This window comes from Peromyscus leucopus, chromosome 13 (genome assembly GCF_004664715.2).
Source record: "Peromyscus leucopus breed LL Stock chromosome 13, UCI_PerLeu_2.1, whole genome shotgun sequence".
NCBI lineage: Eukaryota > Metazoa > Chordata > Mammalia > Rodentia > Cricetidae > Peromyscus > Peromyscus leucopus.
This window is the reverse complement of record NC_051074.1, coordinates 62,801,746-62,819,391: the sequence shown is the minus strand read 5'-3', so window position 1 is coordinate 62,819,391 and position 17,646 is coordinate 62,801,746. Positions and strand designations below refer to the sequence as shown.

General features: G+C 43.2%; 1 protein-coding gene across 2 annotated transcripts in view; it reads left to right on the top strand.

Annotated features, from left to right (window-relative positions):
* Nucleotides 1–17,646, top strand: part of Gls (glutaminase) — a 65,170-nt gene that overhangs the window by 43,140 nt on the left and 4,384 nt on the right. For both annotated transcript variants that reach the window (XM_028886675.2, XM_028886697.2), the window contains 3 exons: nt 15,994–16,055; nt 16,981–17,057; nt 17,147–17,210. In XM_028886675.2, the coding sequence (XP_028742508.1) occupies nt 15,994–16,055; nt 16,981–17,057; nt 17,147–17,210 (203 nt within the window). The remainder of the gene's footprint in view (nt 1–15,993; nt 16,056–16,980; nt 17,058–17,146; nt 17,211–17,646) is intronic.

The window sequence follows — 17,646 nt, the reverse complement described above, 5'->3', positions numbered from 1 at the left end:
TAATCTTACATGTGCATTGTGTAATGAGGTCAAAGCCCCCTGAAGACACAGAGTAAATGCTGATCACCACGCCTCATGAAGTCTGGAGTTTAGGTTTACTCAGAACAGATGGACTTCAGTTAGTCCATTCTCTGACGCTGCAGGTCTCTGATAAGGGTGTAGCACAGATCTTAGAAGGTCTTATTAGTAAAATTAAACCAAGGGCCAGGTACTGGGGTCAACGCTGGAAGATCAGAGAAGCAGAACAAGCCACAGCTGCCTCACCCCGCCAGTTCCTCAACTGATCCTGTTTCCTCAGACTGGAAGCCTCTGAGTCCTTATCCAAATGAATCTCAGCTGAACTGCTTCTCGAAAGCCTGACTGTTTAACCAGCCTAGTTCCTGGTTTTCACGCCTTATATACCTTTCTGCTTTCTGCCATTACTTCCTGGGGTTAAAGGCTCTTGTTACCATACCTGGCTGTTTCCAGTGTGGCCTTGAACTCACAGAGATCCAGGCGGATCTCTGCCTTTGAAATGCTAGAATTAAAGGCGTGTGTGCCACCATTTTCTGGCCTCTGTATCTAGTGGCTGTTCTGTTCTCTGACCCCAGATAAGTTTATTAGGGTGCACAATATATTGGGGAACACAATACCACCACATAAGTTCAATTATGTATGAACATATATTTAAATATATTCATGTTTCATTTAAAATGGCAGTACAGTTTCAAAGATTTTTTATATTTCTTAGAAATGGAAGAAATTTAAATGTATTATGGAAGGTTCTTTTTTTCTCTCCAGATTCAGTAGCTTACTAATGTGAATACTGTAAAATGTCACACTTGAAGAAATTTCAGAAACTACTATCGAATGTAAAATAGAGCTGACAAAATTTGATGTTTCTTAAATTTCTTATAGGAAAATGATTTTAAAACAAAAATGACTGATCATAGGTATTTGAAGTAATTGTATTGCTGCATTTTAAGTATTGATCTTTTCTGAAATGCTTATAATTCCAATACTACAGGTGGTTAAAATTACATATTTTGAAAGACAGCCTTTGAAAGGAAAAAGTTTTACCTGAAATAATCTTTGCTTTTATATCACATTTCTGGTGATTTTTGTTTCTATAGTGAACTTTCTCTGCCCTGCAATAATACTTCATACTCTGGAGTTATATAATAACTATATTTGTATTCTATAAACGGCTAATGGGTTTTCTTTCTTTGTGTTAAAAAAGAAAAAGAAAATCAGCTGAGTCTGTGAGTCTTTGACGTCCTATGACGTACTCCGATCTTGTGTGCTGTTTGACCTGTTCAGAATCACTAGATGATCTTGAATGTGACCTTGAAGGCTCCCACCCAGCTGTTCTCTCAGCACCCTGCTTGCCCTGTTTACAGTTGATGGTGGTGGCGGTCTGTTGGATAGTGGTATATTTTGTTTGCACAGACTTATTAAGGAGGAGCATAATTAGCAATGATTCGACTGCAAGTTACTAGGCAGGTTGATTGTACCATCAACATTTATTAAAACTGCTTAATTGCAGGGCGCTGATGGAGCACACCTTTAATCCCAGCACTTGGGAGGCAGAGACAGGTGGATCTCTGAGTTCAAGGCCAGCCTGGGCTACAGAGCTAGCTAGTTCCAGAAGAGCTAGGGTTGTTACAGAGAAACCCTGTCTCAACACCCCAAAATAAATAAATAAAAAACTGCTTAATTGTATTCTTTGTTAAGTAATAGTGCAGTTAATAAAAACCAGTCGGTTAGGAATGAATGTTACAATTATACCCTAGTTCTAAAAATAAAAATATTACCCTGAAACCTTTAAAAAAAAAAAAAAAAGTAAGTGTAATAGAAATGTGGCTCTAAAAATAAATGTCGTACCACTGGTTTAGAAATAAATTTCTTTGGAGTTAAGTATAAATAAGAAGATTGTAAAATGCACAAAAAATTATTGAAATTCAAAGTCGTGTTGGCTGAAGCAAACAGTTGTGTTTCTTTGGGTTTTGGCGTCCCCGGGAACATGGGAAATAGCAAGCCACTGCTCGTCTTATTTGCGTCTGTGAATGGCTACAACAAAATTCCCCATGTGTTTGTCTCTAGTGCTTATTATCTGATAAACAGTTCTTCACTCTGTGGTTTCAGGAATTTTAATTTTTATATTGAGGAAAAATGTTCTACATAGTGGGCACTTGAAATGTATTTGTTTCTAGAGACTTTATTGACTTGTAAATGTGAGACTTAGTTGTTCTGGTGGGTGTCGCCCGGTGTCAGGTGTGCCCCTCCCAGGTTTAGTCCTAGCACCAAGAAGTTTGGGGGAGGGCGATACTGGTTTTGTTTCTAAGTCTTAACTGAAACTTGCCTAGTTCACTCTTCTCCCTACAAATGTACAGATACACGAACCTCAGCTTTGAAGATTCTAGCTTTACTCTTAAATCCTGCTTGCCTATGTACAAAAATGAGGAAGCTGGAATATTAATGTCAATATGCATGTATAAATAATCGTGATGGAACTATTCCATTGTGAAATTAAAATCTCAGTCTGGGGTTTGCGGTTCAGTCTTCAGTGTTCTGTGGCTGCCTGTTCACAGATCATTACTGTGTGGCGTGTACCGGACAGCATACAATTTAAGTCTTAAGCTTCCTTTCTTACGTGAGATTAGTAATACGTAAAAAAACCATGGCATACATTAGTTAATTGAATTCTGTGGCCAGCCTGCTGTTCTTTCTCCCTATTACTCAAATTAAAAATATTGACTGAAAAGTCCAACATGGATTACTTCTAAGTATTCCTGTTTATTTTTAATATTTTCATATCATACTTTGCTTCTGACAGAATATGAGATGTTTCTTAAATTTTATCATGGTTATCCCTAAGGGGATTTTCATTGTTAAATTACCATGTTGCTCATATGCTTTCTTTACACTTCTCTCCTTTTTCTTTTTAGTCTTTTAAGAAAACATACATGAAATATAAAGCCCAAACTTCTTTTATTAAGCAGAGTATAATTTAGTCTTTATTGTTTTACATATTCAGTATATGCATCTTGGGTGCACATAAATTACAGTTTAAATAAAAATGAATTAAATCGTTTGAGATGACTGTTGGAACTGAGGTCACCTGGTGTGTTTGGGGGCCCAGGGTAGAGGACTGTTTTTCTGTAATATTTGCTTTGCCAAGTTTTGCCAGGCACCACTGTTAACAGATGGGCTAAGCATTTGGATCTTCTCCCGGATGCTTGCAAGTGCTAGGTAGTTTCAGTGTTTGTGTGGGCTGTCCAGGATGGTCCACCACAGGCATGTTTTGTTTTCTTTAAAAATGTCTTAATATTTCATTCTGCTCCACAACCACTATTTTAATATTTTTTGAAACATAGTGTTTACTAGTTCTGTGACTAAAGTTTTCTTACCCCAGTCTGAGTAAGGCTGGCTTCATGAAGAGATACCATATTTTATTTCTCGTTTTTAAAATTTTTTCATTTTTATTTTTAATAATATTGGAGGCTGGGTATATATACACATGAATGCAGGAGGCTGATGTTTTAGGATTTCCCCTGGAGCTAGAGTCACAGGCAGTTGTGAGCCATCTGATGTACGTACTGCGAACTGCTCTCCTAACCTCTGAGCTCACTCCAGCCTCGTGTGTATCTAATTACAAGTTTGAAATGACCACGTGTACCTCAAATTGGGAGAAATGCCTTATCCGTGCTCCAGTCCTCCATCACAAGAGCTGTACAGAAAGGGGCTAATTTTCCTGGAATTAGTCCTCAAAAGGTTTGGGCCTGAACATGTGTAGCCCAGGTTTATTCAGGCAGTCTATCTTGCTAGCTTAAATGATCACATTTTCTGTACATTGTGCCTTTGTTTTTTTGTTGTTGTTGACAATTAAATCAACTCCAGCATTAAGGCATATGTGAAACACTAGCAGAGGCAGTGTAGTGTTTACATGTGAATAATTCTAGGGTCATTGTAATAGCTAACATATATTGTGCTCACTGTGGGGTCACCCACTAGTGAATAGCATTTTCTGAGAATTATTCTTTCCTCATGGAAACCTTGAGGCAGGTACATAACATGAGGTGTTTTATTGTCTGTAGATTCGGGACAGGTGATGTTAAATCAACTGCCTAGGTTCACACAGCTCTAGGAGTGTGGCCTCAGGAAAGCAGCTCATTCTTGACCACCGACCATGCTTTGTCCTGTTGTTCATAAATCACCATGAAAATGAGAATGTTTCCTGAGAACCAAAGGGCTGATACTTTCAGAATGCCTTTGTAGATCAAGAATTTAAAGAAACTTTATGGTTTTCTGTAAGTTACTTTTACTACAACTTAATCATGTAAGAGGCACTTAGAAGCCATGTTTCCAGGATTCTGTGATTTTCTTATATATGCATTATGCATTCACTCAAAAAAAAAACAAAAAAAAACAAAAACAAAAACAAAAAACTCCAAAGATCCTCTTACCTAAGTGTGATGGGAAGCTTTGGAAAGTTTTCCGGCATGATGAGACATGACCTGGAACGATCAGGTGTCTGTTCCAGAACAGAACACTCCTATTCAAAATGGATGATGAAGCCCCAGGCTACTACTTAAATCATTCTGTAGATGTGCATGTTTCCCATTGCTTGGATACGTGTTTGTGTTCACTACAGCAAATGTTAACACTAAAAGTTGTTTAATTCTGAACAGAGTATTTTAGAAAGTTTTTAAAATTCGTCTGCCTCCGAACTGTCTTCTCAGTCTAATGAGGATTATTTAAAATTTTCACCAACTCTGATCTCTTAGGGCTCAGAGTAGAATTTACGTCTGTTCTGGGTATGATTCCAAGAGTAAGCTTAGCTTCTGCACCAAATCAAAACTAAGATGAATCAGTGACAGATGAAATTTCCCTCTTCACCAACATCCATTCTAGTTGTCCTTGTGCAATTGCTTGATTTGACTGTACAGGGTGGGGTGGGTAGTTGGGAGCGAGATCACACCGGCGTGCACTGTCCTGGAGTCTGATGGAGTACTGCATTAGGGGATATCCTGGGAGAACAGGCCCTGGTTGCCATCTGTCACGTTTCCGTCAGTGTGCCCGCTGTAGCTTGCTCTGTTTCTGGTGTTGCCTTTGTGGTAGATATATGTAGTTCCAGAATGGTTAAGTAGTTAGGTCCTCTTAGGAATTTCATTCCAGCTTGTGTGATTATAAGAAATGTGGTTTTCTGGGTCTCCATTTCAGGGTTCTCAGTCTGTATTCTGCATAGCTTCCAAAAGGTTTTAGTTCTTGCTCAGTAACAGGAATCTTAACTTGTTTTGTGTTTGCTCCTCTTCACTTCTGGTAGTGCAAATACATGCGCATATATATGCATATGCATACATATAATACATATATAATCTATATGTATTTTCCCCTGCTGATGTCCAAAATTATGTCCCTATATATAATGAAAATGCATAGCCTTTTAAAGCTTTTCTATCGAAAACTAAAGGGAAAAGGTTATTATCACTCAGCATTTTCTATTTTTTTATTTATTTTCACTTTTTATAGCACATGTTTAGTTAAATCTTTTTGGCTATTTGAATTTGATGGAATAGTTTCAGTCTGTATAAATTAACTTTGGCATTCTTGTGTATTTACTGATTTCATCCAGCCAGTATATCTTGATTGTTTTAAAAAACACTTAGTTTTATGTGTATGAATATTTTGTTGCATCTCTGTCTGCACCACATGTGTGCCTGTTGTTAACAGAGGTCAGAAGAGGACATTGGATCTCCTCAAACTGTAGTATGGACAGTTGTGAGCCACTGTGTCCTCTGCAAGAATAAGAAGTGCTCTGAGCCAGCTCTCCAGTCCCCAGGATTTATTTTCTCACCTGTCTTATATATGGTTGATTGAGCATGGAAAACAAAAACATGTCTTTATGTGTCTGGTTTATTTTACATAACATTATCTACAGTTCCATCCATTTTTCCCACAAATGGTGTGATCTTATGACTGCATAAATACTCTGTGTATATACCACATTTTCCTTATCCATTTATCAGTAGGGACCTAGGTAGGTTTCCTATTTTTTCTTTTTGTAAACAGTGCTGCAGTAAAGAATGTAAAACTTTACTGCACTCCAGATCTTCCACCACAGATATTTCCCGGGATAGTTTGGGAAGCATTTCTGCAGGGTCTTACAGGCCATCTTAAGGACCTAAGGATAGTGTACTTGAGATACGTGTGAGAATAAGCTTAGCATCCATTGAGAGAAGAGTGTGACTTCAAGGTCATTGCCATGTCTAGGATGAGCAATGGGAATAAGGCTGATGCCCTTCCTAAGAACACCACAGAACCACATCTTGGGAGAGGGGAAGAAATAAGCTCCATTCGTACTCTTAAAGAGTGAAGTCTGACTGAAAGTGGCAAGGGTTGTTTTCTAAAATAACAAGTGTAAAAGCCATTCTAGGACTAGCACTCTCGGCAACCTTAGATCTTTTGCCTGTCACCTTATACTTAGAAGCTGGCTGCTCTGCCTGAGCTGCATTGGCAAAGTGGGGAGAGAAAAGAGGCACCTCAGTCAGGAAAAAACTTTCTCAGAAACCCACCTGGCGCTCTTCACTCCAGTGATGGGACTGGATCTAAGGAAGTAATTTTATTTGAGCACATTGCTACCCTAACCGATGATGTTGCGGCAGCTGATGCGTATGGATACTGATCTGACAGTGAGCAGTGTTTGAGCTGTGGGGTGTATACTCTGAAGGTGCAGCTGCGACCACTAGAACATTTAGGACAGGGCAGTAGGAGAGGTCTAATGTTGCTGCTTAAGGAGACAATGGCAAGTGGGGAGCAAAGCAGACCTCAGGTGGAGCCCTAAGAAACTCCAAAGTAGGATGGAGAAGGGACCTTCACTAGGGAAAAGTAGCCAGTAGAGAAAACACAAGGACTGTCGAGAGTCTAGAAAAGTTCTGTCTGGCAGTTGGGAATATTGAACTCTATAATAGAGTTAAAGTGAAGGCTTTGTGCTTGTGTGTCTTCCCTCAGCCTCTCATGGGGTTAAGACGCCATTTCACTTAAACAGTGATGAGAGTAGATGCTGTGGACGTTCTCTATGGACGTTCTCTATTGTTGCCGAGTTCCCTAGCGCTGCCTCTTGTTTTCAAAGAACTGTGACTTTACATTTGAAGTATAAAGGTCCTAGAACTCTTCACTGCTGGTAAAAAAATGACCCTAACAAGACTTAGAGGTTGAAGTAGACCCTAGAGAGGTCCGGATGAGGGGAAGCACCTCCGTCAAAACAGGCAGGGAAAGGCTGGGGCAGATTTGTAGACATGGTTGGGTTTGGGAGCTGTGTTAGCTCTTTTCCTGGAGAGCATGGGGAGGGAGCTTTCTGTTGAAAATAAATCATGAGCTTAGAAGTAAACTGCAAGGTTTCAGGTGTAGAGGAGGAAGAACCAGGAGACTTGGCAGTGCCCTTCAAATACTGCTGGGGTGGTAGCCATGGCAGTCTGCCATGTTTACTATCTTGGGAGTGGGCCTTGAATTTGGATTTCAGCAGATAGCAACCGCAAAAGATTGGGAAACAAAGGGTTTTGCAGTGGTTTTTATCAGGCTTCGGAACCACTTCAGATTCCACACAGAAGACGTGCTTGACATGCTTTAGGTTGTCACCCCACCCTCTTCTAGAGTGGGGTTCTACTTAAGGTCTCTGCGCTGATGCATTACATACTCAGAAGTGGACTTCTTTTCAAGTAAGTCCTGTGCCGTGCACGACCTCCCTACTTTCAGAGTAAAAATATTCTTAGAGGAATACAGATGCTAAGCCGAACATGGGGCAGTTACATAATCACAGTGCTCAGAAGGAAAAAAACATTGTAAATGCTAAAATAAGAATAGTTGCTAAGCAATGATAAAGTCTTGTGAAAGAAGTTGAAAAATGTGTATGCACACATACCAGACTTCAAACTTTATTTTTGAAGATAGTAAAAATCCTTTATGCAGGAGCTTTCTATATATGTTAGAAGTCCTTGTAATGTGAATAATGGTCAGATTAGAGTGGCTATGAAAATGCCCAGCAAAAACACTATGGAAACACTGTCACATCTCTGTATACAACCCATAAAGTACACACTGGCCTTTTCCCAGAATTGTGAAGCAGTGTGGCTCACTATAGACGAGTGAGAATTAGGATTTCCCCCTAATGTCAAGGCAGTTGGTGTGTTGGGATGACAGTATCTAGAAAACGCATGACCGCCTGTCAGCGTCATGGGCCTTCTAGAAGGGGTGGCCATGCAGTGCTGAATTAAAGCCACAACTGACCGTAGCGTTGCCGTGACTTTCTCAGAAGAAATGGGCCCCGCCCCCTTTTCAGGACCTTGTTTCTGTTTATTTTTATAGTTTACCCAAGTCTTGGTAGCGAGTCTTGTGTTTCAGGGGCACTGATGGTTTGTTTTGTTTTTTCCTGAGGTAACATGTAAGTATTTGGTAACCAATTCTTTTTTTTTTTTTTTTTTTTTTTTTTTTTTACCTTGCTCTTGGGTTTTTTTATTTTTATTTATTTATTTGTCTCTCCAGAGGTTTGATGGGCTCGCTTTTTTCTGGCTATAATGCGAGTGTAAGCAGATGCAGCACTTCTCCCGGCCCACCCATGTGGCCCCTGTCCTCTGTAACGCCCGTGTTGCCCATCTTGATGAAACCTTACAGTCAGTCGCGCATGGAGAAGTCCAGAGAGTGAGTGGAACGTGTCAGAACAGTGCAGGTTCTCTTTGGTCCACATGGAAAGTGCAGTTTTACTGCTCGGAGGAGTAGGCTGCTTTTGCTCTTAGTAATGTCTCCTTTCCTGTTTTGCTGCCCCTTTGCTAAAAGTGTGGTACCCCAAAGCACACACAGTTATGCTGCTGGCTGCTTATATAACCCAGCATAAGGAGAATGCTTCTGAGTGCACTGCATCTCCAGGCCAGTCATTGGCATCAGCAGGGTCATATGATCCACCAAGATAAGAAGCTGTTTGTTGCCAGTGGTTCTTACTCTCATTAACCCAAAACTCAGATTTCACGTTAGAGAATTAAATACAGAGAACAAAGGCACACTAACATCTTTGCATTTGCTATCAAACTGAATTGTTCCCTTGTTTTCACATCATTGAAAAAAATTTGATTGACACTGTAATAAAAACTAGGATCTCTGACTTCCGATCACAGTGTGTTTTCATCTTGGCATTGCAGTTCTTGCTTGGAGATCTCTTGGCCTGATAGAGGTCCCTGGCATCAGGCAGACTTCCAGGCCAGTGTCTCTGGTACCCAACCCAGCCTGTCACTTATGCCTAGCTGCCAGTTGCAATACTTAAAGCCTTTGATTCAGTCAAGGAGAGGAAGTCTTTTTTTTTTTTAATGACATAATCTTAATTTTGTTTGTTTATTTAATGGGAAGTCATTTTTTAAGCAAGACTTCTTAGATTACACATTATTGAGAAATTTTAACTAATTTGCTTAACAGTTTGTTTTGGAGTTAAATGAAGAGTAGAATGCAGTTTGGAGCTGCCATTTTTAGCCTTGTATTTTTAAAGTGAAGTTTCTATAGAGTGGGAATTCCGTCTTTTAGCGTAAAGTTGACTATTTGATTTCTCCATTGAATAGGGGGACTTCTGTGTTTGTGGCGGGGAAAATGGAACTATGACCATGAAATGGCTGCACCACATCCTCTGAAGGATTGTGTCTAATCCCCTGATCTGACCGAGCAGGTCAGTCTGCATTAGCTCCGTCTATATATAGCTCATGAATAGCTTTGTCCCAGTCAGTCGCGGGAAAGCTTAGGAGCAGGTAGCCTCCCGCTCAGCCCACCTGACCGTCCGAGCGCTGTAAAGCTGTTCTCTGTGTCCTTGCTGAGAGTCAGGTGGTTCAGGAGGAGTAGCCATGTCTGCTTATGAACATGGCATGGGTTGATTTTCCACACTGGTTGGCACAGCATTTGGTTTCCATGTATTGACAACTTAAAAGTGTTCCTTTAGCTACCCCTCTAACAGATGTGTGTTTTCATCTGAGTGGAAGAAAGGTTTGGATGACAGGAGCCCAGGAACTTGCTTTCATTTAATGCTCTGAGCCTTTGACTCAGCCACGGAGAGGAGGTGCTCTGTGTTTTAGTTTTATAATGACATAATCTCAACTTTCTGTTGATTTTGTTTTAGCTGGTAGCCATTTTTAAGGAAGACTTCTTGATTACATGTTACTGAGAAAGTTCTGAGTGAAACCTTTAAAACAAAATAGGATCTGCAGTCGTGGTTTATTTAACAGGTGAAGTATCCATTCCATGCAACAGATACTGCAGGGGGCGGAACTGGAGAGCAGGTTGGTCAGACAGAACAGCCTTTCAGTCACCTGCTTAAGCTTTTCAGAGAACATTCTAACAGCTGGATAAGACTTACGTGGAGACAAACCAAGGAAGGAAAATCCAGGAACTGCAGTTTCCATCTGGTGACAGAGCTGGAAACTGCAGTCAGGGTAAAAGAAACCAGTGGCCCAGTCTTCCCCAACTCGCCGCTTCCTCCCTTCCAGTGTTTAGCAAAGGTCCTTCAGGAATTAGAACTAAGTTGTTCAGTTTCCTCCTCATCTTCGGAGAATATAAGGTCTCTCAAGGACTCGTATCTTGGTCAAGTGCAGAATTGAGAATGCAGATGCTTGGGTTCTGGACCTGAGCCCTGATTGCGTCATGTCACCTCAAGCCAAGGCTCTCTTAGTCTCAGTAGCATTTAATAGATAAAACATAGCCACCTGCATATTTTAATCTGGCCTGTCAGGGATTCAAAATAATGGTAAATGGTGAGTTTCTCATAATTTACCCACTGCATAAACTCATCATATACATGATTCTAATAATTGCTACTTACAGGTGCAGTTAGCAGGGTATTTGAGAAACAGACAAGTCACAATTGAACTTCTAAAATTCAAAAGAAGTCGAAGATGTTGGGATGTTAGGGTTTCTGTCATATTTTAGAATAGTAAGCTTAATACACACACACACACACACACAGACACACGTGCACGCGCGCACACACGCACACAGCTGTTGCAGAAAAGGTGAGGGGTGGGTGTGCCAGGCATGCAGAGCCGGTGAACTCGAGTGACCTGTAACATTTTTGCTCCACTGTTGCCATGACCTTGTACAAATAAACCAAGATAACCATGTCTGGTTCTGGCAAGTTCTGACAAAGGTTTGATAAGGAAAATAGTACTGAGAAACATGCGAGACAAGGGCACTTAGCGCTTACCTTGTGAGCCTTTTGACTACGCGCCCCAAAGGAGTTTACACTGTGGGGGTAGACACTAAAGGTCAGAGCTCTCCGTTACCGAGGCCCCCGTCCCTGCCGGGTTTGGTCTGTGATCTGTGTTACTGAGGAGTCAGTCTTGTTAACCCGCTGTTTCCTGGACCTCCGGTGTCAGGGGAAGGGTGGGGGAGAGCCTCTAACTGCGCATGCCCGTGTCAGGGTTGGCCTGGCCGTGGATTAGAGCTGTGTGGTGCCCCTCAGCATCCTTACTGTGCTGAACAGCAGGGGAAGACTACCCCCGAGTGAACGTGAGACTCCTCTTGTCTCGAAGCTGTTGATGCTCTACCCAAAGCTCATATGATTTATATATAAACTGAATTTAGGTGGTATAGGATATAGATGGCACATCCCTGTAATCCCAGAAGCCCACAGGCTGAATGGGAGGATAGGAGTTCAGAGCCAGCCAGGGCTTCAAATGGACTCTAAAACAGGAAATGTGTCTGAAATAAAGAGGCATTTGTGATGTTGTTAAGTGGTACCCAGGCATGTGATGACTTCCAGTGCCTTCTGTCTTGGAGAGAGAGACTTTGTGATCAAGCTTTTCCTACTGATTTGGACCAAATTCGGGCCTTTGTTTTAATGAGAATAATAAACTTCCATGGTTAGTTGCCCATGAGTTTTGTTAAGGCAAGCTCCTGTTTATCACAAAGTAGCTGTGTCTACTCACTGCTTTCTTACTTAATTTCAATTTGTGTTTGTCTCTGAACTGAAGCATGCTTGAGGATTAAGTGTTAATAAACCTTAAATAGACTAATTATATTGTAAGATAAGGAGAACTATCTTCAAAGATGCTTTAGTCTAAATTCGGGGTTTTAAAAAGCAAGAACTGGCAAAACACCTTCCTCAAGTGCGCAAAGGCCCCGCACTCAAGCAAGCCCAGCCCCGAACAAAGGCATGTCGTTGTGTGTACAGTAACTAAAACACGAGGATTTTTACTGCTTAGGAAAGGTAACAGTTTAGGACTGTTATAGGACAATATAATATTGATGTGCACACCAGAGTGTGGGGGTTTCTTCTGTATTGGGGGAGAGGAGATACAACATAAATACACCGTAAGGTCATATGTGATGGGGCTATAAGGAAGCACATGTAGGAGATAACTTCCAGTCACACACCGGATAGTGTTTACAGAGGGCACCAATGACATCTCATTGAGAAATGGGTAGAGGGGCAATACTTGGGCAGACCGTGCACTGTGGCTGAGGAGCAGACTTGGTATTCGGGTTGTGGAGAGATGCACCAACCGATGGGTCAGGGTACCTGCTGCGGCAGGGCAGGTAGGAGGCCGAATGGCTTCGATATGGAGAACAGAGAAACCCAAGACAAGCAGGTGCAGAACAAAGGCTTAGTGAGAGACAGCTCTGTTACGTCAAAATTGAGAGGGAAAAGCAGGTTAGCACGACTGGAGAACCTTGAATCCTGGGCTGAAGCTTCCCAGCTCCAGGCAGTGGTCACACTGAGTGTTAGATGCTATGGGAGAATATTCATTCAATCGGTATTAATGGCCACTTAGGATACATGAAAGAAAACGAGATTTCTGCTCACATGGAGCTTACATTCAATGGGACAAAGATGATAAATAAGCTGGAGGCAGATACTAATAATAGTTCCCCTGTGTGGGAAAGTCAAAGTTAGGGGTAAGGAGTGAAGAAAAGGTAGGGTAAGTCTGCAGTAAGTAGTTGACCTGGGTAAAATGAGGGGTCTCCTCACTGTGGGGAAAGTGTTCCTGGGAGAGGTGTGGAGGCTTTGAGTGCAAAGTGAGCAAGCACCTCCTGGTGGGATAAAGCCTCAGGTAGGCGTTGGTAGGGAATGGCCTGCAGTGCACCCGCCAAGGAATAGAGAGCATCTGAGTTTGCCGTCATGGTAGAGGGAGTTCTTCTGTAGGTAGGATGGAGGTAACGCAGATGGCCTGCCAGTTTAGATTCCTGCGGCATGCGGCAGTTAGGCAGGGATAGCTAGGCTGTTGAAGTCCTCCCCGTGAGGTGGGGCTGTGACCTGGAGCAGCAGTGGCGGTGATGAGGAGTGGTGGGCTTATGAATGTTTTGGAGGATTTGTGGGACAAGCTAGGTGGGGGCTGTAAGCACAGAAGCGAGGATTGTGTGGTAGACTTTCCTGAACCAGTACTTCGGCTCGCAGTACCCCTCCCTTTGGCAGGTCCACTGTGCGTAGGACACTTTGGTGCTGGTGCTGGGTACCCTAGCGGCTTCAGCCAGCCATCCCTGTGAAGGACCCAGCAAGCAAATGCATCCGCCCTTGGTGACTTCTGGGGTTTAGAAGGAACAAGTAGTGAATCTGTCATCGCAGACTGGGAGAGCCTGGAGGAGAGGAAGGCAGCACGAAACCAAGATCCACTTGGACATGAGGATGAGGTGTCTGTCGACTACCCCGGAGGCCCTGGGCCGTCAGTGGGCGGACAGAGGACTCGGCCTGTCTCCAATTTTGAACGTGAAATGGCAGCCGGGCAGTCGGGTGGAGTCAACAGAGTTAGAAATGAGGGATAATCTATAATAAATAGTAGACTCGAGACCCTTGATCTTAAAGGTCTAGATTGGGAAGTCATTCTGACTAGAAGAATGTGAATGCACCCGAGGGACGCTGTGCTAAAAACAAGGGTGGTGACGGCCTTCGGAGTACGCCGAGCCATGGAGAGGGCACAGTGATCAAGAGGAAGGTGTTGGGGGGCTGTGGTGCCCTGGGCTCGGGAGAGCAGGGGAGCTTGGAGAGGACCGGTAACAGAGTGTGGAGGTAGTTCTCAGGGCAGTGAAGTCAGTATTCAGAAAATACTTCCTGAAGGGGGAAACTACAGGGTCAGATTGAATGAAGGGATGTTTGTGTGTATTATGGCAGACAAGGGAACCGGTGAAGGGAGGAAATGAGATGCTAGAAGCAAAGGCCCTGGCCGCAGGGTGGCAGCCTAGAGGACCGTGTCCGCAGGAACCGGTGAAGAAATAGCCCAGTGAGTGGCAGCACTGCCGTGTGAGGTGGGGAGGATTGAGGAAGAGTGAGAGGAGTCGTGACAATGAGTTTTGTGTGGTCAGTGAAGTTGTAATCAGCATCAGCTATTTTAGGGTCATCAGTGGGGTTCTGGAACCCGGGGCTTTGCCTGCGGACAGTATAAAAGAAACTGAGCAGAGGCGGACGTGGGGACCAGCCTCCTGTGGCCCGACAGCCCAGGGGAGCTGGGGATTGAAACTGGTCCTGGGCTGGAGTGACGGCTCTTCCGGAAGAGCACTGCTTGCCCCTGCGGAAGACCGTGGTTCACAGCACCTGGGGGTGACTCAACAGGGTCTCGAACTCGTTCCGATGAATCTCATGCCCTCTTCTGGAAATGTCAGGCACTGCGTTCGTGAGTGGTGACGCCTACCTCACTTAGCAGAGCCATCCACGTTACCGAGAGACTAATGGGACCTGTTTTAGAAGTCAAACAACTGCGCCTGGAGGAGTGGTGTTGACATACGCTTTCAGACTCTTCATGGCCGAATCCCTCCCCTCCCCCCACGGGCTCTGGAGCAGCAGTGACATTGGAGGCCGGCGGGAACAGTGACTGGTGGCAGATGGGAGCTTGTGGGCTGAAGGAATAGGCATGGAGGACTTCTGAGGCGATAGAAGTCAGCAGCAGTCCTAGGGAGGTGTCACTGGTAGCTAGGCAGGCTCCACGCTTCAGCACTCCAGAGTGCCGTGTGCCCATGAGTCTCCAACAAGGGAACTTAGTATTTTAAGAACATAGCCAACCAAAGGGCCTTTATTTTCATGGAGAATCTTTTGGGGGTTAGGTTCTAGGAAATATGCTTTAAATGCAAGTCAGAAGCTTAGCAATGTTCAGCAGTCAGCTTTAAAGTTCACAGGCTATGGAAGGGAGCCATCCAGTGAAGGCAACGTCAGGCTTCATATCCGGAGGGAAGCAGTTCCAGGGTTGTGACTTTGTTCCTGGAGAGCTGGGCTACATACATTGTGTCTCGTTGACTATTGTGTCTACCACCAAGTCCCATTCAGTGAAGTCATCAGGATGAATGCTGATGCTACAGGGTGTAACTATGGCAGTGTATGATCAGTAGTGTCTGGTTAATAAGCAGGGACAGATCGTCTGGATGAAAGCAGGGCAAAACTGCTGGTCATAGAGTTCCTGGCCTTTTCCATTGGACTGTAAAACCAAGCAGAAACTGTCGAAAGTAGATGCACCTTGCCTTGGAGCACTGTGTAGCAGGGACTTAGGCTGTGTTCTGAGCATGCCCTGGTTTACATCTGTCATCTGGCAATAAGCATGACTCTCCAGTGAAGACTAGCTTTACTAGGTTTACAGTGACACACACTAACTTCTGTCTCAGAGTTGCAAAGAATTCGGTAACTAGAGAGGACAGTAACGCCGCCAGGGATGAGACAGTTACGTAGCCTGAGCTGCTTGTAGTATGTGATACGCCTTTTACCCATCTACAGACTAATTCACAGTAGTGAGACATGCCAGGTGAGGCTTCTAAAGAATTCTCAGTCGTTCTAACTGTAGATGTCAGTGTTATGAGCTTCCAATCTTGTCAGTATTCTAGTCTTCTCCACTTGTATCTTATTAGTTTTCTACCAGTCCTGGTGAAAGAAAAGTCCGCGTGTGCTCTTTAGATGTGTACCCAAGATAAGGTTTGATCAATACAGCTGAAGTTCAAAGCACGCGGAACTACGCAGCAGCGGCAGTGTTTGCCTCCTCCTGCAAATGTCTGTCTTTTCTTTGTTCACAGGTGAAGTCCGTAATAAACCTTCTGTTTGCGGCATACACTGGAGATGTGTCTGCCCTCCGGAGGTATGCTATGGGTGGATGTGCTGTGGCTTTGGGTGTTTGAAGGTGCATCTCTCTGCTCAAGCACCCGTCTTAAGGTCCCACTCACTTCTAATAAAAGTCACCAGACAAGTTATAAACTACCCCACCTCCACTTAGACTGCCCACCCCCACCCCCCAGTGTCCTGGACCTGCTTCTCGTCTTTCCATAAAAGCCCATATCTCTGTGGTAACTAGTCCACTAACTGGCCAGTGGTTCACTATGACGGATCTCTGATGAGGTAGGAGGCAGGGTGTTTGGTGTTGTACATGTTACCAGGATTAGAAAGGCCACGAACCACTGAATACCGAGTGTGATTCCCTTTCAGAGTTGCAGCTAGCCTTTAAAATGGACATGGCTAAGTCGATTTCCATGCTGTTTTAAAGTTTTATTAGTACATGTAACTCCAGGCAATGTAGGTTAAAAAATGAGAGTCCTACTGAAAACATGTAGCTTTACTATAGGCATTTTTGCCTCTTTTTTTAAAAAAAAAATATTTATTATGTATGCAGAGGGCACCAGATCTCATTACAGATGGTTGTGAGCCACCATGTGGTTCCTGGGAATTGAACTCAGGACCTCTGGAAGAGCAGCCAGTGCTCATAACCTCTGACCGTCTTTTCAACCAGCACTTTTAACTCTAATACTATTCTTGAGTTTAATAATAATATGATGAAGCTCAGTTCTGGGAGAGACAGCTAATGTTTACCTTACTTCAAAGTAGCAAAGCCAAGGAATAGAGATCACATGGAATTTACCCACAACTTTGTACTGGGTGAACTGGTTACCATTCATGAAGCTGGTAGAGCATGGAACCCCAATGAGAAGCCTAGATTGAGCTGATGAAGTAAATGTTACCACGAGATTAAATTAATCTTATATAGTGAATAGCTGTTTATGGATTTTCAGATTTGCTTTGTCAGCCATGGACATGGAACAGAGGGACTATGACTCCAGAACAGCACTCCATGTAGCTGCTGCAGAGGGTAATACACGAACCACTTATTTACAGTTTTTACAGATTTAGAGTCTACTCAAGACTAAAATCTTTTTTTGTGTGTGTTGGGTGATATAGGTCATGTTGAAGTTGTTAAGTTTTTGCTGGAAGCTTGCAAAGTAAACCCTTTCCCCAAGGACAGGTGAGTATTACATTACCTTCTAACATAATTGATAACACAATTTGAATTCCCAGAATTATGATATTGAGCGATGGTTACATGCGAATCCACCAAGGGGCTTTTACATTTGTGGTGACACAAAACCTTGGTTTCTGTGTGACATCAAACTCTGTATCTAAGAGTAGTATCATATTCGGAAATTTCAGGTTGGACTCTAAGCCCAAATGAAGACACTTGTTTGTATTTGAAAAGATAAAGTGGGAATTCTGTTCTCCCGAGACTGACTACACAGGATAGACAACCCAGGAGCATGGGAAGGGTGTGTTGGGATTGATTGGTGCTCCTGGATTTGGTGCAGTTAGTTTCAGAAGGGCTTTGTGGAAGCTGAGTTTTCAGGGGTCCATTGGAGGAAAGGACATTTGAAGGCACTGGACGAGGAGGGCCTTCTCCCTGCAGT